Consider the following 20,427-nt stretch of genomic DNA (forward strand, 5'->3'; position numbering starts at 1 on the left):
CTGATTCTACAAAATATTTTTCTGCGTGGGCAAAAACCAGCGCTGAACTGAACTGAAGTTTGATGAAAAAATCATGTTGAGTTTTGAATTTTTATTTTGCTATTTCTTTGGAAAAAAAATTCAACTGCCGTTATCTTCCTTTTGTAAGTGTGGTGCCGCCCTAACATTATACCAGTTTGAGCAGGCAGGTCTAAGTCAGTGTTACCTAGAAGTGTAATAATCGTGTAGCTAGTGTCAGGCGGGGGAGTGTTTGTGTGGTGTGAGGCGAACAAGTTGTACTGCCGGAAGTGACCGAACGATCTGGACAGGTTTCCGGATAGAACCCCGAATAGGTCACCACAAATTGGCGACGAGGATGGGATCTGGAAGTTGGAACAGGTGCCGGTAAGGTTGTAAAGAATTGTTTACATTTGGAGGTCAGAAAAAACATGATGCAGTGAAGTTTAATTTAGGTGCTGCTTGAACAATCTACACTCATAAGTTTTGAAAAAATGTAGATTGGTAAACAATGGAAATCTTCGCTGTTCCCAGTCACGATATATTCTAGCAGAGCTGGTTCTGTCAGAGTCCTACTAGAATGGTGGAACATTTATGCTATAATGCTGTAAGAATATCCAGCTCTGTAAGAACTCTGCTAGAATCCAGCTAGGACGTCGTGACTGGGAAGAGGGTGCAACAAACAAACTTGTTATTTTTTCGGTGAAGTTTCGTGATGTTTTGGGAGTAGATTTGTTGACGAAAATTGGCCTGCCTGTTGGTGGACGACTTCCGTGGCGGAAACGAGAGCCAGTCGGATGTGTTGGATTTTGCAAAGATGCGGATATGACTGTTCAAGAAACCGTCCTTAAACCCAAGTATTCCTACGTCACGCAATTGAACTGATTTTTAAGTAACTTGAATACGTTGAACAGGAGCAGGCGCGGCCTTGGGCGTGGCTGAATGGCTATGTTGTTCGGTTTGTAAGCGGATGATCGTGAGTTCGACTCATCTGCTCCTGCTTTCCGTCGGATAAAGGAGTAAAACATCGGCCCGGCCTAAGTTGTTGTTAGGCCGTTTAGTGTTTAGTCATTCCAGGTGTAGGAACGTCTCGCTAATATAAGTATACAACATACCAATCCAAGTCGGCTCTACTGGAGTCGCTGGTCGGCGGTTGGACTTGCAATCACAAGGTCGTCAGTTCGAACCCGGGGTGGAAGGTTCCCAAAGACCTGGGAGTCGTCAAAGGGGATGGTTTGTTTTGTTGTTGTTGAATACACTAAGCTGTTGAGGCTTCGAGCCAGAATGAGACGGTAAGACTTCGAGTCAGCGCCGGAGGCTTCAAGCCAGTTAGAAAAGACGGGAAGACCAAGAGTCCGACCCGAGGCTTCGAGCCAGATGAAAACGAAACGGGAAGACCAAGAGTCCGACCCGAGGCTTCGAGCCAGATGAAAACGAAACGGGAAGACCAAGAGTCCGACCCGAAGCTTCGAGCCAGATGAAAACGAAACGGGAAGACCAAGAGTCCGACCCGAGGCTTCGAGCCAGATGAAAACGAAACGGGAAGACCAAGAGTCCGACCCGAGGCTTCGAGCCAGATGAAAACGAAACGGGAAGACCAAGAGTCCGACCCGAGGCTTCGAGCCAGATGAAAGAAAAACGGGAAGACTAAGATTCCGACCCGAGGCTTCGAGCCAGTTGGAAAAGACGGGAAGACCAAGAGTCCGACCCGAGGCTTCGAGCCAGATAAAAACGAAACGGGAAGACCAAGAGTCCGACCCGAGGCTTCGAGCCAGATGAAAACGAAACGGGAAGACCAAGAGTCCGACCCGAAGCTTCGAGCCAGATGAAAACGAAACGGGAAGACCAAGAGTCCGACCCGAGGCTTCGAGCCAGATGAAAACGAAACGGGAAGATCAAGAGTCTGACCCGAGGCTTCGAGCCAGTTGAAAGAAAAACGGGAAGACTAAGATTCCGACCCGAGGCTTCGAGCCAGTTGGAAAAGACGGGAAGACCAAGAGTCTGACCTAAGGCTTTAAAGCCAGTTAGTTAAAGGGAAGACCAAGAGTCAGTACCCTGGGCTTTGGAACAGATCGAAAATATGGGAATACCTGAAGTCAGAAACCGAAGCATGTTAAAGATGAAAGACTGGGAGACCCGGCGTCAGGACCGGAGGATTCAAATAAAAAAAAAAACAAGGAATGAAGAGACATCAGAACTCCAAGTCCATGGTTTAACGGAAAATGAGAGACATAAAAATAAGCAAAGGCCAAAGGGTCAGCAAAGATAAAAAAATCAGAAAGGCTAAGGGTCAATAAGTAAGGTAAAATGTTAAAGTGGTGTACGTGCTTGGAAAGGAACCGGTCAAGCAAAATTTCCAATGGGCAGCAGCGGTAGCGAAAGCAAGCCAGAGAGGATGAAGAAAAACACAAAGAAATTGCTCTCTCTACTTTATTCTGCTGTTTGTAAACCTATTTATAGATCCCTTTTCTTGGGAATTGTGAACTGACTCAAAATCAGTAAGAAAAGTAAAAAAAATAGGCTAAGAGCAAAAATTGTGTTGAGCAAGTAGCCAGAAAAAGTTGAGGCAGGTTAAACCCATGATCAAATTGGCAAATATCCGGCAAGGAATAATTTGCTGTGTTTTTGATAAGAAGTTCCATAAAATTTAAAAATAAAACAATTGGTTAGATCGCTAGAAATCTGGAGGAAAATCCGTCAGATGTCCTGAGCAACTTCCCTCTGACATCAGTCTATGACGCAACAGGCTTTGACAGGTTGAGCTCGTATTTGGATTTTTGTCTGCTTTCGTAATTACTTGTGTTCAGCTACCATCCTATTTAAAAAAAAGCTAAAAAAGCGCGATCGTTAATGGAACTCAAAAATAGGTGACCTCGAGTCAAAACTGCTGAGCCATAAAGAAAGCCAAAATTAAAAGTATCATCTGAATATCGAAATGATGTTAGCCGAGAAGTCGACTACTATAACAGAGACCGATATAGAATAACTTGATTTAAAATCTAAGTAAAAAGAAAAGGATTTTTCAACAGATTAGCAAAATAATAAGTCCTTAAATTAAAGGTTCGTTATTTCAATATGCTGAGTGAATTATTAGTGTTTAAAGATATTGCAGATTGCAGCGATTTTTAGACAACCGTGCAACTTGAGGAAAGCTCTATACAAAAGTGCACACCCAAGGGGCACACACACCTCAATCTACAGCAGAGAAAAATCTGTCTAAGACACACACCCAAAAGTTCTGCTTCAAATCGATGATAGCTTTTATCCTAGACACTCACCACAGTAGGCAAGCTGGGTGGAGAGGGTGTGTGCATTCAAGGGGGTGTGGCTGCCAATCCCCCGCGTTGTCAGACCAAAATCCAGCATAAAGCTGACAGACCAAAACTGTCAGACCAAAGCGGGTTTGGCAGCCAATCCCCCTGTCAGACCAAAGAGCAAAAGATAAACAAACTCAAGACACTGATATTGGTGAACACAAATTAGGCAAGACAATTTAGCAACAAAAATATTGTTTCAACAAAAAATATATTTTGGAGCTAAGAAAAATAGTCTATCGCCTATAAAATGATTCAATCAATTGACTTCTTATCGAAAACAGACAAAATAAAAAGATTTATAGCACTTTTTGTTTATTTAAAATTTCAACCAAATTTTCGGTGTTTACCTAAAGCATCTTGCAATGAAGTATGCGGAATTGTGAATCGTCTTCTTACTTCATCTCCTTGTGTGCATTCTGATGTGTGCATATTTAAGGTGTGAATATTGTCTGGCTGTGCGTCGAACTAGGCGCAAAATTGGAAATATCAATCAGAATAATACTTCTCTCAGCTGTTAGCAAATATCAAGGAAGAGTAGATCAATGGAACCAAAACAAAAGAAAATTGTCAGAATATGAAGTTTTAAAATCTCATATAGGATGCAAAATGTTTTGATTTGATTTAGGTATTATGATTCAAACAAAATGATAATTGATTGCGGACGAATAATATTATGTCTGATGAAAAAAGGGTTGCATGATCAACTCGTTGGGTAAAGTAAAAAAAAAAAGATAACATTTGTAACCAAATGGTTCAAAAGGAAAGTAAAATTCAAGGGCCCTACCAGAGTGTTATAAAAAGAGTTAGAAATAACATACACTCAGCCAAAAAACATCTTACAAGCCATAGGTAAACCATATAGATTTTTTCCATACGCTAGCCATATAGATTTTATAGGAAAACGAATTGATTTTTTTCCATAAGCAAACCTTATAAATATAATGTTGGAGAGTTGTTTGCTTTCATATGCAAACCTTATAAAATTCAGATGAGAGAATATAGCAAATTTTAATACTTATATTGCAAACTTATGAATATATTTAAATTATTTTTATTGAGAATACATTGATTTTTGCTGATATGTTAATGTTTATTTCAATTAAATTACAATAATAGAGAAAACAGAACAGAGCACTTATTTCTTATAAATCTAAGACCCGTAACGTTAAGCTGATGGAATGTCTTTCCGCATTCTTCTGTTAACGGCTCAGGCAAGATTGCTTCATTGTTGAAGCCGCACCGGGAGCAATATTTCGGTCAATCGGAGGAGTCTTAATTTGGCCAGGACAGACTTGTTAGCCCCCAGCTTTCTGGTGGCCTTCTACCTCTTCATTGTTGTGTCGTCCCCGAAGGAGTCCGTTTGACACCCTGGTTCCGTCATCGTCTTAGTATGCGTTTTCGGAATGACCTTGTCGACAATTCTCTTGTGCGGACCCTTCAAATGAATAAGTGCGGTCACGGCCTTCATAGCGTTGAGTTGCTTCGTTCCGGTGAACTTCAAGATGCCATAGGAACGTGCTTGACGGCAGCGGGTGACAATCGTTCCGATTATGAGACGGAGTGATTTTGACGGCGCCTGTTTCGAAGACCAACACTCGAGGGTTTACCAACTTCTTCTCTTGTGGACCAGGTTCGTCACGGAACGATGTGTGTCACTTTGTCGAGTTCTCGATGGGTTACGTCAGAGCCTAACATAGATTTAGCGATCCGGTCCCGTCAGATGGCGGCGATTGTCATGTTTGCGCTGAAATGTATTACATTTTTTTAACTTTGATTCATTTAGTTTACTTCAAAACACTCACGTTATTCTGTCTCAGCGTATGGCATATTAAAAGAATCCGGCAATGTCTCGGCTTTCCGGAGCGACGACTCTGGATTCGGTGTGCCGAGTAGGTATCACATAGAACCGCAACATTTTCTTCGATTTTCGGTTATATTCTATTCAAAATGCACCTGGAACAACAAAAAAACAGATTAGTTGCATTAAAAACGAAACAATTCATTTAAACTTACGGTTTCAAAAAACTATTCATAATCTCTCCTTTCGACTGTCCTGTTTGTTTAGCCATGGCGCATCATAAAATTTGTTTTCATATGGTCTGCCATATGGCTTTTTCACATATGCAATGTTGGTAGATTTCATAAGCTCACCATATAAAATCAATAGGAGCAACAATGAATCATTGAACAAACATATAGATTTCATAAAAGGTGATTTTGATATCGTTTATATGGGAGACCTTATGAAATTTAAAAGTTGTTTTGGCTGAGTGTAAGAATATCAAAGATCCTACTTTGGTTTTGCTCAATTTCGGGATTTGTTTGTTGTCAAGGAAGATTACACAATAATGACAGTGACGAAGAATAATACCAAATTTAGAAACACAAAACATCCACAAACTGAATTTTTAATGGCACAACTGAGGCACAGTAAGGGCAGAACAAATTATTATATGCCTAGCATTTAATTTCAGTTAACAGTAGTAGAAAACTGTCAGGTTTATTTAAAAACAACCATGCTAGCGACTCTAATGAAAGAATGATAACAAATGTGTCTCGTGAAAAAGGACAAATTGAGTACTAAGTCATTTAAACCAGCATCCAGCTAGATTATGTCATCCTAATATTTAATCAAAAGAATTGCCGAGAGGGGAAGGTGAAATACGGCGTTTCATTTCACTTCGCGAAATTTTGGATTACTTGTAAAAGCCTTAAGACGAAGTACTTCGTTAAAAATAGTAATATAAAGGTGTAAAAGTTTTCTAAACGTCTGAAAAGACATATACTAATATAAAACACACACAAAAACAGAACTGATCATTATATTATAATTAAGATAATTGGTAGTTTGACTCAGATTTAAAAGATTAAAAAAAGAAAAACAAAACAAAAAGATGGAATAAGGGAACGAACGACGAACTAAATCAAACAAGTGAACCAACGGTGGTAAATTATATGAATTTATAGAAAAGCACTTAACGCAAAATAGTTTACTCTATAAAATGTCAGCTAGACATCAAGTAGATTGGTATCGAGAATAGTTCAAGAAATTTGTTGTGTACTTAAACCTTGTCGAGAAGTAGGTGTAATCTCGTTGGAGTGAATATAGATTCACTATCTATAGACAAAACGAGATGTGGTGCCGCCCTAACATTATACCAGTTTGAGCAGGCAGGTCTAAGTCAGTGTTACCTAGAAGTGTAATAATCGTGTAGCTAGTGTCAGGCGGGGGAGTGTTTGTGTGGTGTGAGGCGAACAAGTTGTACTGCCGGAAGTGACCGAACGATCTGGACAGGTTTCCGGATAGAACCCCGAATAGGTCACCACAGTAAGAAAGGCTCTATCTCCGCCCAGGTGGGATTAAATCGGGTTTTATAGCAAAATCAGGTTAACCTAGCAACATGGAACGTTTTGCCCAAGTTAGGGTTGACTCTTTTGCTGTAATCTATAACCCTGCTGAGACGGAACCTAATTACATCCAGTGCTGTAAGACCCCTTTCCCAAAAAAATAAATTCGATTTTCAATGTTTCCATGTTTCACTTTCCATTTGACAAAATCGACGTATTGAATTTATAGTAATTCCAATATTAAATAAATGGTATTTGCAAGAGCAGTCGGTGGCCAGTCAATAAACCGTTGATCACCTTTAAATTCTTTTTGTCTAATTTCAGTAATTCCCGAGATGATTTTTCATTTGGGAAGAATAATCGTTTTGTCTGTCTGGAAGTACAGTGGACTCTCTTATTGTCAATATTGAAGGGACCGTCGAGAGCGGGAGTTATCATATTAAAGAACGATAAAAAGCAATTTATTTGAAGGGACTGAAAAATTTATTGACAGCTGGAGCAATATTGATATCGAGAAGATCGACAGCCAGAGAGTCCACTGTATCAGTAGTATTCCAAATAAATTGAACTGTTGACAATTCCCACCTTTACGTGGTGATTATTAGCTTTGATCGTAATTTCTCGACTCACGATCGAGATTTCTCGATCTTGATCTACCATCGAGAAATTACGCTCGTAATTTTACTGTTGAAAAATCTCAATCGTGGATCGAGAAATTACGATCGTATTTTGTAATACATTTTTTTATATATTTTAATTTAAACGGAAAATTAAAAAAATCTAAGTAAATTTTTTAGTGTGAAAAAATTACCAAATTAAAAAAAAAATCTAAAATTATTTCTTTTCAGTTCCAAACAATTTTAAATTTCAAAATATTTCAAAAAATTTAAAATTTTCAAAAACTTTAAATAACATAATTAAGTTCAAAAGTTCTAAAAATTTCAAAAATTTAAAAAAATAGTACAGTCTAGACTTGATTATCCGAAGGCTTCGGAAAAAAAATCACTTCGGATAATCAAAACTTAGGATAATCGAATCACGAATTTTTTTTTGCTGTCTTATTTTTGATTGTCGAGCTTAAGTATGACCCCTAAACTACGCGTAAGTGATTTACATTTTTATTAATCCAAGATGGCGGCCAATATGGCCGTGACGAAATGTTGAAAAAATGCATTTTATTATTTAAAAATCAATCAACTATTCAAATTTGACTAAAATGGGGTCGCAGAACTCGAATTTGATGTTCAAAACAAGAAAAAGAAAAAAAAAACAAAAAAAAAGATAAAAAATACTCATTTTTTGTTTTCTGTTCTCATTTTGAGTTGAAAATTTCGATTTCGTTACAAATCATATTATTTTTGTCATTGGATCTAAATCAAGTTTTTGATAAGTGAGATGAAAACTTTAAAAAATATTTTTAATGGGCTAACTGTCGCAAAAAATTCAAATAATTTTACTCATTGTGGCTGAACAAGATTGTTTAATCTTGAAATAATATTATGAAATTTAATTATATGCAAATCAGCGAAAACTTTTTAGTTTTACTAGTCGAATATTAAAAAAAACAGTTCAGTAAATGAGAAAACGCATACGCTACATTTTGTTTCAAAAAATAAAAAGATCTCATCAATAAAACAAGTAGAAACTTTTTCAAAAATTAGGAGATTTTTTTTTGTGTCACGTTTAAATTAAGTGAAGTTTTTTTCAGTTTATTAAAGAATAATATATAATGAAGCAAAAAAATTAGTTTCTGTGATTTAAACATAAGATTTTCCAAGTTATTGTAACATTTTTTACGTTCCGTGAAATTTACGTGAAATTTGGTGCTTTGAAATTGAGGTCCCCGTGAAATTTGTAATCGTCATTGATACTTTTTTTTATAGAACAGACTGGAACTCCAAAAAAGGGCCAACAAAATCAGTATCCAGTCCCTTCCTTGCCAGACTGTCTGCTATTTCATGTCCTAAAAATCAACAAAGCCCTGGAACCTGCCAAGAACACAATATAGATTCACATTATTATGAGAAAATTGGACGTTCTCAAACTAATCTTGATGCTGCTAAACGGTCAGAAAAATACAAATGTTTGTGAATGTGTAGTTCCTTTTGAGGTAACTACACAGAAAAAAAAAATCGGGTAAATTTACATCATTTATGATGTACCAAAAGTGCACGTCATTAATGATGCTAATTTACATCAAATTCATTGTAAATTTAAATGCCATCCGACGTAAACTTGCCGAACAAACTTCGCTTCCGAAACGTGTAATTTTCCGATGAAATCGATGTAATTTTACCGAATCCCTAAATTTTTACCCGTTGAATTTTGAATCTGATGTAAATTTCAAATGCTTCAGAAGCTCAACGTTGGTTGAAACGGTGAACTTTTGTTATCCTTTCAAGACACAAAAGTAAATCATTCCAAACTACTATGAGCTGATAGCAAGAAAATAAGTATCAGATTTAAAATTCAACGGAGCGATATGAAATAACACGAAACGTGCTGGCTCACTGAGAATGTAGATTGTGATTTTAGCTCTGCGGGATTTTAAAAGAAATAAATAACATTGATTGCTTACATTTATGAAAACAATGTTGGAATTAAGTTGATACGAAAGCCTTCAGCCGACACGTCCACCTGTTGCAGATGTGCGTACCCCATTTGGGCGAGGATGTCCATCATGATCTGTTTGCACTCCAGGTGGTCCAATGAAATGCTCCAATTACAGACTTGTGCGAGAGGCGGTCACAGATGACCAGCTGAAGCATGCAATCCCACGCCGGCTTTGCTTGAATCAGAACCTTGGACTATTGTCAACATCAAACCGAGAGCTGCAACTAAAGACATTATTATTTCCGAAATTGTATTTAATTTAGTAAATACTACTATAATCACCTGTGGAACTAAAACCAACTGAGTAGTGTAGTCATTGCTGCAAGTATTTGAGGTCCCCGACAAATGGATCGGCGTCGTGGGCGAGCTGCTTGGGAAAAAGAACAAATTGTTGACTCAAGCAATGGAAAGAGTTTAATTCAACTTACAAGCAACGAGCATAACAGAGTGCAACACTTCGGAGCCGCCATGTAACGTCGGATGACCTGACAATAGCAACTAAATGGCAGACCAAGTTACGGCGTCCAGCAGTAGATCGACACGACCTAGTCGTCTGATCTTAATCCAGATGATTCGTTGCGGTTTTGGAAGCTTCAGCGCTGTGCTGCGTGAAAAAAAAAACAATGTTTACAACTTAAACAGCATCTCCTTGGAGGATCTTACCGTTATCAATAACTCCAGCTTTTCCCTAGACCACAGCCTCGAGCAGCAGAGTTATCAGCCACGTACACGTTGGCCGTTCGCCGGAACGCGACTATAGCCGGTTTCAAATGAAACGGATTGAATATAATACGTCCAGATGGCGACGGTTGACTGTTGAGGCAGGATTTACAGAACATTTGAGGTTACCAGCTGAGCCGCGGTGAAACCTGGTAGCGACAGCAACACCAAAACAGCCAGCCAGCCGATTCTGACTCCAGAATGTTTTTGCCCACGCTGATTTGGAACTCCCCCACAGATACCACTGCTGATAAGATGCGACTTGAGGCTCAGGTTCCTCTTAACAACGGTTACAACGTGATCGCATTTGTCCGGATTTGCTCCTTCATTACCCGGATTTTCAGACACAAACAACAATCACACAAAAACTACCGTGAAGCGCGACAGGAGAAGCAGAAGAATAATTAATTCGACAGTTGCAAAACTACTTGTACTGACAAAAATTAAACATCAGGAAAAATTAAAAAGAAACCCGACACCCACGTAAACAAAAAAGCAATCGCAGCAGGCGGGTGGGTGGTAGGCGGCCAACTGAAAAGTGCTCTGTCAAACTCTGGCAAAATCAAAACAAATCATTCCTACACGTTGCAAGGGAATTAGAAAAATCCGTGCACGGTTATAGAAAAGCATTCATTTTTTTACTTATAATTGTAGGTTAAACCGTGTAAACACTGAATGAATTACCGTATCTATCATAAGCGTGTAAATGTGAGGATTTTCCCGAAAATTTGTTGTGACTTAGTATGCTTTTCTAGTGAGTGATGCTTATTCCGTTTTTTTTGCATCGGTTTGACCGGCGCCGCCGGAACGGTCACGTTGGGAACGGAGAAGTTGACCACCTTGTACATGTATCACCACTTGGCGTAGCTGAGGAACACAAACAGCGAACGCAATCGTGTAGAACTTAAGCAGAACAAAGTCGTCCACCTTGACCAGTGGTTTTGTCATCAGGCCCTGAAAGCTTTTGCTCTTGTCGAAAATTGATTCGACCTCCTTCGCCATCCGGATCATCATGAACTCCATGAAAAAGGTGCTGAACAAACCAAGAAGAGCAGCGCCGATTCCGTTTCTGAAGACGCAGTTAAGATGGAACCGGCAAAACTAGCAGTTCCGGTTGTTCCAGCGAACGGAACGGAAGGCATCACCAAAATACTGCGACCGATGCGGATGCTTTTCAGGATAAATTGGCCACTACGACGGAAGTCCTTGCAGCCGCACCAGAGGTCAAGGTTGCTGACTAGAAAGCTCCTACTGTAAGCTTGATAAACTGCAGCTGTGGATAACAAAAAAGGATATTTCGTAAGTTACAATCTAATAGAAATTTACGTACCCACAGGTGTACTGCTGTAATTCAACCGTAAGACCTTACCACAGTCTGCCAAACCGAGACGCAGCCAGATAACTAAACCCGATTGCATCGGAAAAGACCGCTTCCGGGATAAATGTTCAGGTTTGGACGCGTCCGCACGGATGTCAACAAACCTTGTGGATTGATAGTGATAAAACTTGTTGAGTCTCCTGCTGATGCAAACTTCCGCTGTGCTTCTGCTCCTCAATCCGCAACGTTTGTTTACATCCTCTGGACCGATCGTCTCCCAATCAGCTTGTCATGTTTTATTTACAGCAGAAATACTTTATTACTTCCAGCTAAAATTGCTTTGTTTTGATTTTGTCAGCCAGTTTTTCCAGCTTTTGAAACCCCGATTCTTTTTGCAATCGATTATTGTTTGTACCTGTACGAACAACACAAACACTATCACTAGCATCCTTAATCATCAAAACTGAACAATTTATCTACAAAACAATTCCGCACCATTCCACTCAATCGTTGATTATGTTGATCTGTCATTGACAGCAACAGCCAATGTTTTAATTGAAAGTTATGTGCCTTAAACATTTACATTGAGCATTTTTTACATTGAATAATCATTTACATGTTTTTCAAATTTCAAAGGTTGTCATTTGGCAACAGATTAATAGTCATTTACATGACAAACATGAATTACGTTTAATTTCAGTTTACATGAACCCTCTTTAAGTGTGATTTAACGCTTTACATCAGTTTTCAATTTTAAATTGAGCTTACTTACGTTGAAAGCATCGATTCAGTGCCGTGTAATTTTACACTTTTTTTTCTGTGTAGACGCCATTTGATTTTGCCGGGGCCGATTTTTCGAAAAAATGCCAAACTTTGAAGGTCTTTACCGAGCTCCAGAGTGCTCCAAATTTCAATGTTATATATACTAAAAGATGCGCAAGGATCTGGCCTACACGCCAATGATGTTGAAAATAAACGCTTCAGTGGCCAAAATGCCTCAAAAAGTGACATTTTTGAAAAAATCTTTTTTTACGGGTTAAATCCCATTTAAAATTGAAGGCCGGAGCGCTAGCTCCTGTTACGTCCAATCAAGCTCATATTTTGGATTTGGGCTTAGTATGCCCACCGGAACAAACCCTTGAATGCCCGCCAAAAAGTCATTTTTGTTACACTCTAATAACTAGTCTGTTTTCTCCTTTTTCAGCAGATATCTCCCTGTTAATTAGCATTGCCTCAATTCAGTTGATAATACATAAATCAAAGCCCTTCGCGTCCATAGCAGCTTCCACTTCACCAGGCAGTAGAGTGATATTTCCGAAAACCAGATTGTTCCTTCAGCAGCACACCAGTATTACGACATCGGTTGCTCTTTCACGATTGTTTCCACGACTTTCTTTACGGCGGCAACACGTAGATAGGTCTGCGACATTGACATATTGGACCATTAGATTTGACATTACGGATTAAGACCGCGGAAATAAAACAACGCTTTATTTTTTTGAGTATGTTTTTCGCTGGTCGATGTTTCGGAGTCATAATTTTAATTGAAAAATCTATTACAAACTAGAAAGTTACAGAGAAAAAGTGAACTTAACTTTTGAAAATAAAAGCTTGCTACCTTGTAATATAAAGTCTAGTTTGGAGGGGGGAGGGGCAGGCAGGGCGGCCGCAGGACATGTGAGTGTGTGTTTGTTTGTTTGTGTGCGCACTTGTCTGCTCGGTCAATCTCAGTAAAAAGTGTGTAAGGTATACGAATTAAATAATATTTTTTTATGTATAATTAATAAGAGTAGCGCTGTGAACTTACGACGACAAAAATGAAAATAAAGCGTTTGTGAGTGCGTGTGTTGTTTGTGTGTACGTGTGTTTGTATGTGTTTGTGTGTGGAAGTTCCGCTACAGTCCGGTGCTTGGAAATGCATTTGCTGTTTTTCTTTTTTGCTTTGCGAAGAGTAATAATAATAAGATGCTTTATGTTTAGTAAAACTGTCCACCATGGATCGGCTGGGCATGGTGGCTGTTGATAATCTGCTGGGTTGGTGTCGTGAAGAGGGACGGCGAAATAGCACCCCCGATGAGCTGCTGCTGGGCGACATTCTGGGTCGAAGTGGCCGCGCAGGCGATCGTCGGATTCATCGTCAGCTGCTGGGAGGGAGTGACCTGTTGTTGCGCGGACTGCTGCCGGCCGGTGCTGGAGATGAGTCCGGGATGAATGTTCGGTTGGTTGCCCATCGGCATCATGTTGCTGTTGATAATGGACATGTCAACCTCGCCAAGGCCATTGACGGTGATGCCATTTACGAGATTTACTGCATTTCGAGCACCTTGAGCATCGAGTTGACCCCAGTACGCTTCGCTTGGTGATGTGGTGTTAGAGCCTGGCGGTGCCGGAACGGGAGCACCGGTATATCGGAAGTACGGATTCTTAAGATCTAGCGTGTTGCAGGAGGTGATCATCGTGCCCTCCAGCTTCAAGTCGATTTCAACGTCATAGCTTTGTCTTTGATTAGCTGCCAGAACGACCTTGCCGGACAGGACCTGGCCTTGCTTGACGAAAATGGGCGTTTGCAGCAGGCAACGTACCTGGTACCAATGGGTGAGAGACTCCGTCGGTGCGGTCGACAGCCAAATCTGCGAGCACGACCCAGCAAACTCCACATCGAACCAGAAGGCCAACCCGTGGCACGTTCCCGTCTCCAGAATGTGGAACTCGACATCAATCTGAATGCGGTGCAAGTCCTTCTCGTCGGCGGTCAAAAAGTTGGTCGTGTGTCGGATCGATTTCGCCATGCAAATGCGTATGTCGAACGTGTCCACGATCGGCTGCCGGAAGTACTCCTTCATGGCCGCATCCCGCAGGGACACCAAGTTAACGCCGTGGAACTCGGACTGCATCCAAAAGTTTGCCTTGTTGTACTGCTCCATGTAGAGTGCCTCGTCCGTGAACGGCGCAACGTGCAAATCTCCCCGCGACGGGAACATCTTGCCCTCCGGCTTGAGCCACTTTTTGCCGTGCAAATAAGTCTCCAGCATGCGCTCGTTGTACAGCATGTAGCCCATCGGTTCCGAGATGATGACGTCCACCATTTCGGGCAGCTCAATCTCCTCAATCTTGCCGGCAATCACCGTAATCTTGCCGTTCAGATTGTTCGAGTGCACCAGCTGCTGGGCGTACTGGGCCATGTTGCTGGCCTCGACGGCGTAAACCTTGGCTGCACCAGCTTGAACGGCGAAAAACGAAAGAATGCCTGCGAAAGGAAAAGAAAGGTCGAATTTAGATCAGGGTAGTAAAAATATAAATCATAGCAACATCAGGTTTAGATTTGAAAATAGTATCGAGACCGCTTGCGTGTTGTGAGGCGATTAATCATGGCTCCAAATCCTATCAATATACCCCATCATCGAAATCCAAATTCGATCAAAGTTCATGCAAGGGCGTAATGCAACTTGGGGTACGAATCAGGGGCCATAAAACAAACAAAAAAAACTTTTAATTTTTTTATAGCGATTGTCCACGATTCATACAAAAAATATTTTTTTGTATGGAAATTGTCCACGATGGGGGTTGATTCGCAATTCGCAATTTTCAGTGTAAGAACGGGCCTTGACCAATCTTATGCACCAGGTTCCCGACGAACACGCACTGCCCTTACACCTACATCTCACCCTTGCTCTGAGTCAGTACGAGCAGCACGCTAGAACACGCTTTGAGTGTTCGTGCCAGGCATGCACACCTTCTTTTCCGGTTACGCATTTTAACTCGGCCGGGGGTGGTACATTAAGTAGGGTTTGATGTAAGTATAAGCGCCTAACCATTTATAGTGTGCCTATCAACTTTCATTAATGCAAAAACTGTTTTATTTTTAGTTTGAATTCAAAAACTTATTGTTATTTACTGTGTATTGTTTTCTCCTGAAATCTTCCCTATTGTTGAGTCTGTTTTTCTGTTGCTATTTCTTTTGTCGCGGTGTTTTGTTACAATTTTCGGTCCTAAGCATGTTAATCCTTTAACCATTCCATAAATTGAGTAAGGGCTCAAACCTCACTTGTTTGAAAAAAGGGTGAAGATTGAAAACAATTGACAGTAAAAGAGAATTTGTTTTATAAAAATCGAGTATCAATAGTAAGAGAATGATGAGCGTATTTTGAAGAATAAAAATGAGAAGCTAGAGGTATTAGATGTAAAATTAGACAATAGTTAATAAATAGAGATACAAAATAAGCTTAGATTATAGTAATGACAGGGTGACCACTCAAATCCCATTTTCAAATTCCCGACTTTTTCCCGACTTTTTTTCCAGACTTTTCCAGAATGCTCAAATAATACGCATTTCTGATCTAAAGAATGAATTCAAACAAAAAACATTCTATAAGAAAAGTCAATATTAACCACCGATTTTTTTTAAATGAATTGAAAAAAAACCAATTATAGACATTTTTTTGTAAATACAGGAACTAAACAACAAATAAAAAAAACTTCTAAAATGAAATTTCATTATTATGATTCACAGTAAAAACACGAACTGTGTCTTTGAAAAAAATATCGAAAGTTCAACAATACTTCTTACTTCCATGTTTTTTTTTAAATTATCAAAAGTATAGTTTTTGATACTTCGTTTCAACTGGAAATGACAAAAAGTTAAAGATAACTGAACATAAAATTTCGTTCCTATTTTTTTAAACTTCATCATCATTTTAAATCAAAGAATGATTAAAACATAATTGCTGATATTATTTATTCAAAGGATTTAGAAAAATGTCAAGGAATTCATAAAAAAAATTGCCATGTTCCCTTTTTAAGCACGCTAGAACACGCTTTGAGTGTTCGTGCCAGGCATGCACACCTTCTTTTCCGGTTACGCATTTTAACTCGGCCGGGGGTGGTACATTACGTAGGGTTTGATGTAAGTATAAGCGCCTAACCATTTAAAGTGTGCCTAACAACTTTCATTAAAGCAAAAACTGTTATATTTTTAGTTTGAATTCAAAAACTAGTTGTTATTTTACTTTTTCTCCTGAAATCTTTCCTAGTGTTGAGTCGTGTTTTATGTTGCTATTGCTTTTGTCGCGGTGTTTTGTTACAATTTTTGGTCCTAAGCATTTTATAAAAGTTTTTCAAAAGTACAATAGTAATATTTGGGTTAATTCTTTGATCACTCCAAAAATTGAGTAAGGGCTCGAACCTCATTTGTTTGAAGAAAAGGGTGAAGATTGAAAATAATGGACAGTGAAAGAAATATACTATTTGAAGAATCAATAGTAAAAGAAAGATAGTAATTAATGAAGTAGATAAAGAAATTAACAATAATTAATAAATAGAAGTAACAAACAAGCTTAGATTGTATTGAGGGCAATTTATAGGGCAGATGAAAAATTATTCAAATAGATAAATAAAGAAAAGGCACATGATAAACAAAATTGACATCGCTGCCAAATTAAGGGAAAGCAGAAAGTATGTTACAGCAGCATCAATTGGTAAAATAGAGTGAAAAAGCGTTGAGAAATAAGAGAATCAAATGAGTAAAATCGAATTCAAATGGAGGATAGTAAACAGAAGCCGCGTTAGAAAATCAGTGAAACAAAATAAACAGAAGATAGGTGGTAGCTGAGAATGAAGAGAAGAGAAACCCCGTTGTGTGATGTTTCAGGTACATCCACAGCAGTTGACTCAACATACTGCGAATCAAAACAATACCGTCTACAATCACAAATTACTTCCCTTTCCCACATTGTCGCGCCCCTTTCTTTTAGCCGTCTCGACTCTGACCCGCGGTGGTCAAAGGTTTACGATCCGTTTCCACAGGCCACCAGCTAGGTCATCATGAAAACCAAGCCAACGTGGAGGTAAGAAAATAGGACACTTGCAAGGAACCAGAGCTATACTGTCTTGATCAAGTATGATCTAACAGGACTACGGACGTAGTCAGTGACGCTCCTTCCAGGATGTTCCTCGCCTGAGCGTCAACTGAAGAGGTATCATCAGCATCATTCGCACTTGGCCTGCAAATAGTTATATTTCCTCAACTATACTTTATTCGAGAGCATTTTTAATCGTGATTCTAATGTCACCTTAGGCAAAGATTCCACCAACCTCAAATCAGGTCCAGAATATCTTCAAAAATGTATTTGCCAGGGCTTCGTCGGATAGGAAAGCAAGTGTTGACCTCGGCATAACGCCGGTCGGCAGTTGGACTCACAATCCAAAGGTCGTCAGTTCGAATCCCGGGGTGAATAATGGGTGCTTTGATGTAGAACGTGGTTTGGATTGCCTTACGGTTTCATGCACCATTATCAGGCAATTAGAAATTTCGTTCAAAAGAAGTAAAAAAAAAATGCCATGTACCCAACTGAACCCCACACTCCCCTACACACTGGGAATTATAATTTTCGATAGCGAATTGATGATAGCGTGCTATAAAACCGTAAAAGAACGAAAAAAAAAAAAAAATTTCTGCGCTACGCGCGTACGCAAGCAAGAGTTTACATCGATTGATGATGAATGGGGGTGATAGTAGCGAGGTGGTGAAGTTGGGAGAAAGAAACGCCAAAAGATGGATGATGCAAACACAGAACTGAACAGCTCCCCGCTCGGCCCGGCCCCCTGGCAGAAGTCAAGGTCACTCACCCGAGCCAGCGCCGACGTCCAGCACGATCTTGTTGTGGAAGTCCTGCGAGTTGCTGTAGATGGCCCGCTGGTAGGTGCTGGTCCGGACAAAGTCCTGCATCATGTTCTGCTGCTGGGACAGATAGCCGTAGAACTGGAAATACTGTGATGCTGACGAGTCCTCCGTGCGGAGGTTGAATACTGAGTTGACCTTGCCGGACATTTTCTGCAGCAGCGACCGGAACAGCTGGCAGTCGGCTTTGGAGGCAAACTTCAGGTAAAGCATCTCCCCGCCGGCAACGACGACGTGTGATGTGTGGCCATGGTTCAGGTGCGTCGTTTTCGCGTTCACCGGGTACTCTTCGAGCTGCTGGCCGCCGCCGCCACCGCCACCACCACCTCCTCCCTCCTTCAGGATCCGGACGCTCATGCCCTGCGGGTCATACCCACAGGCAATCGTCACGCTGTGGCCATATTTATTGACCAGGCAGTCATTGTCACCGATGATGAGGATGTTGCACCCGTGCAGTCTGGCCAATTGTTCGCACATTTTAACCCACACTGCTCTGTCTCTTTCTCGGCCGCCTTTATTCTTTGCTCTGGCAAGAGTTCTTTTCTTCCGGCAATCCGGCAGGGACACTTTCGGCGCTCACACACACGCACTCTGTTTTTCACCACCCGATTACGGAACAAAGCACCGGAATTTCACGCGGTTCCGACGCGGTCTCTTTTCACTAGGAACGGGACGGCGAAGAGTGAAAATTTTGCGATCCGTTCGTCCGTGTCTTCTCCGCGGTCTTGTCGCGATTCTTTCCTCCTTTGGGGCTGGCTGCTGGGACTCGGACGACGACGACGAGCATCGATGCTGAAAGCTGCAAGAACACACACACACAAACTGACTGACTGATGGCGGTCGATTTGGCAGGGATGCCAGCGCAAATTGGTTGTTGTGAAGTCTGCGATATCGAACCAAAATGTCTGCAGATAAATACCTATTGTACACACCCTTACCAAAAATCATGATTTTTTGAGTTCCAAATCCCACTTCTCATACGATTTTTTGAGTTCAGGTACTACAACCATAAAAATGGTTATATGGATTAAACTGAAAAATTCGTATCATGATTTTTTGTAAGGGTGGACGAATCCCGTGTCAGAAATTTACCAACACATTTAAAGTACCGTAAACTGGGGTCAATCGGGACACATGGGGCGAATAGACAAATCCAGCGAAAGCTCAACGCTGCTTTTTGATGGTGAGAGATTTGACAGCTCCCATACTAAATGTCTCGATTTTCATACTTTTTGTTAATTTTCTTCTAAAATAAAACACTTAACATATGAAAACTATATATTTTTGGTGCCCAAAATTCCTGCTGAATCGAATGGTGTACTTATCTCAATTGCAAATTTTTTGAACAGTTTTTATTTTAATAATATTCTAGACACATTTTGTGCACCTAATCAATCATTACTTTTATCATAAATAATCATTTTATTGCTTAAAAATGAGTTTTCCTGAGCTCCCATATTCAAATACATGGAAGCTGTCATTTCTAACACCATTGGCCACCTAGCGGCCATTTAAAACTGGATACGTCTATTGGGACAGCAGTTTTAACCATGTTGGCGCACAATATTTTGATTTTTCTGGTTGGTTTCGGTAAGAACAGACTCAGGCCAACAAAATGTGTACATCCATTTCCAAATTTAAATGCTTTAAGTGCTCTAAAAACTGCTGTCCCTATTCAGACTGTAGTCCCGATTCACCCCAGATTACGGTATGTTTACATGGCTGCTGGGAGATTGTTTGCATCAGGTTTCCATTTTCTTTTTAGCAAAAGTTTTTTGTCAGGCGACTTCTAGCTGGGTTTTTTTGACTGACCTCCCGATATGTCAGCCAACATACTTCGCAGCGAGGGGCGCGACAATAGTAAAATATTAAATACATTTAATTAATTAACTGCAGGAATTAAAAAGGGGCTGGAAACTCTAATATTACTTAGGAATACTGAGTATACTAATGATATTCCAGTATACTTGTTAGTATATGTAGTGAATGAGTGTGGCAGGGAAGAGAGAGAGAGTGAGAAGAGAGAGCGTTCATGTAGCGTAATGAGAGAGCAGGTCAGCAGAGAGAGATGTTGAGAATGTGTGCGTGAGAAAACGAGAAATAAATCAGTCGTGTGTTTTGCTTGGGCATGAAAAGACGCGTCTTGTTATTTGAATCCGAAATATTGGTAAATCGTGGAATAAATCGGGTGAAAGTCACGACAATGGCGCAGCAATTGCTCCCATCGCGAGTGCGTAGAGTAATTTTGTGAAAATTAAGTGAATTTTGCGTTTTTGCTAGGCGAAACGTATTTGCAGTGCAGCAGCAGCAGCAGCAGCCATGATGGCGTCGGTTTTTGTTTGACCATGGTGGTAGCAGAAGATTTGCAGCCGAGCTTTATTGTTTGGAATGACGGAGTGGCGATTTTTCACTTCCTTCAGTTGTGTTTGGATGGTTGA

The 20,427-nt window shown here is 40.2% G+C and overlaps 1 protein-coding gene and 2 long non-coding RNA genes across 4 annotated transcripts; 1 reads left to right on the plus strand and 2 right to left on the minus strand.

Moving 5' to 3' along the window:
• Positions 1-133: 133 nt before the first annotated feature.
• LOC119769879 lies at positions 134-14,606 on the plus strand. Of its 2 annotated transcripts, none has more exons than XR_005278554.1 (2): positions 134-384; positions 12,518-14,606. It is a non-coding gene; the product is annotated as an uncharacterized LOC119769879 (long non-coding RNA). The 2 variants fall into 2 exon arrangements; XR_005278555.1 differs by having other exon boundaries at positions 12,521-14,606.
• Positions 9,163-10,506, minus strand: LOC119769877. The gene is made up of 4 exons (XR_005278553.1): positions 9,939-10,506; positions 9,704-9,879; positions 9,558-9,642; positions 9,163-9,499 (listed from the first exon to the last, which is right to left on the minus strand). It is a non-coding gene; the product is annotated as an uncharacterized LOC119769877 (long non-coding RNA).
• Positions 12,814-18,809, minus strand: LOC6032759 (histone-arginine methyltransferase CARMER). The gene is made up of 2 exons (XM_001843248.2): positions 17,938-18,809; positions 12,814-14,560 (listed from the first exon to the last, which is right to left on the minus strand). Exons 1-2 carry the CDS (start codon positions 18,464-18,466, stop codon positions 13,290-13,292), a joined length of 1,800 nt encoding a protein of 599 aa, XP_001843300.1. The 5' UTR covers positions 18,467-18,809; the 3' UTR covers positions 12,814-13,289.
• Positions 18,810-20,427: the final 1,618 nt, after the last annotated feature.

This window comes from Culex quinquefasciatus, chromosome 3 (genome assembly GCF_015732765.1).
Source record: "Culex quinquefasciatus strain JHB chromosome 3, VPISU_Cqui_1.0_pri_paternal, whole genome shotgun sequence".
NCBI classification, from domain to species: Eukaryota; Metazoa; Arthropoda; class Insecta; order Diptera; family Culicidae; genus Culex; species Culex quinquefasciatus.

What these genes read in the sequence shown, in the direction of transcription:
- LOC6032759 (XM_001843248.2), bottom strand. Translation starts at nt 18,466, where the DNA reads ATGTGCGAACAATTGGCCAGACTGCACGGGTGCAACATCCTCATCATC. An exon ending in GGACGTCGGCGCTGGCTCGG is followed by an intron (nt 14,561 to 17,937) that starts GTGAGTGACCTT and finishes TTCCTTTCGCAG; the next exon opens with GCATTCTTTCGTTTTTCGCC.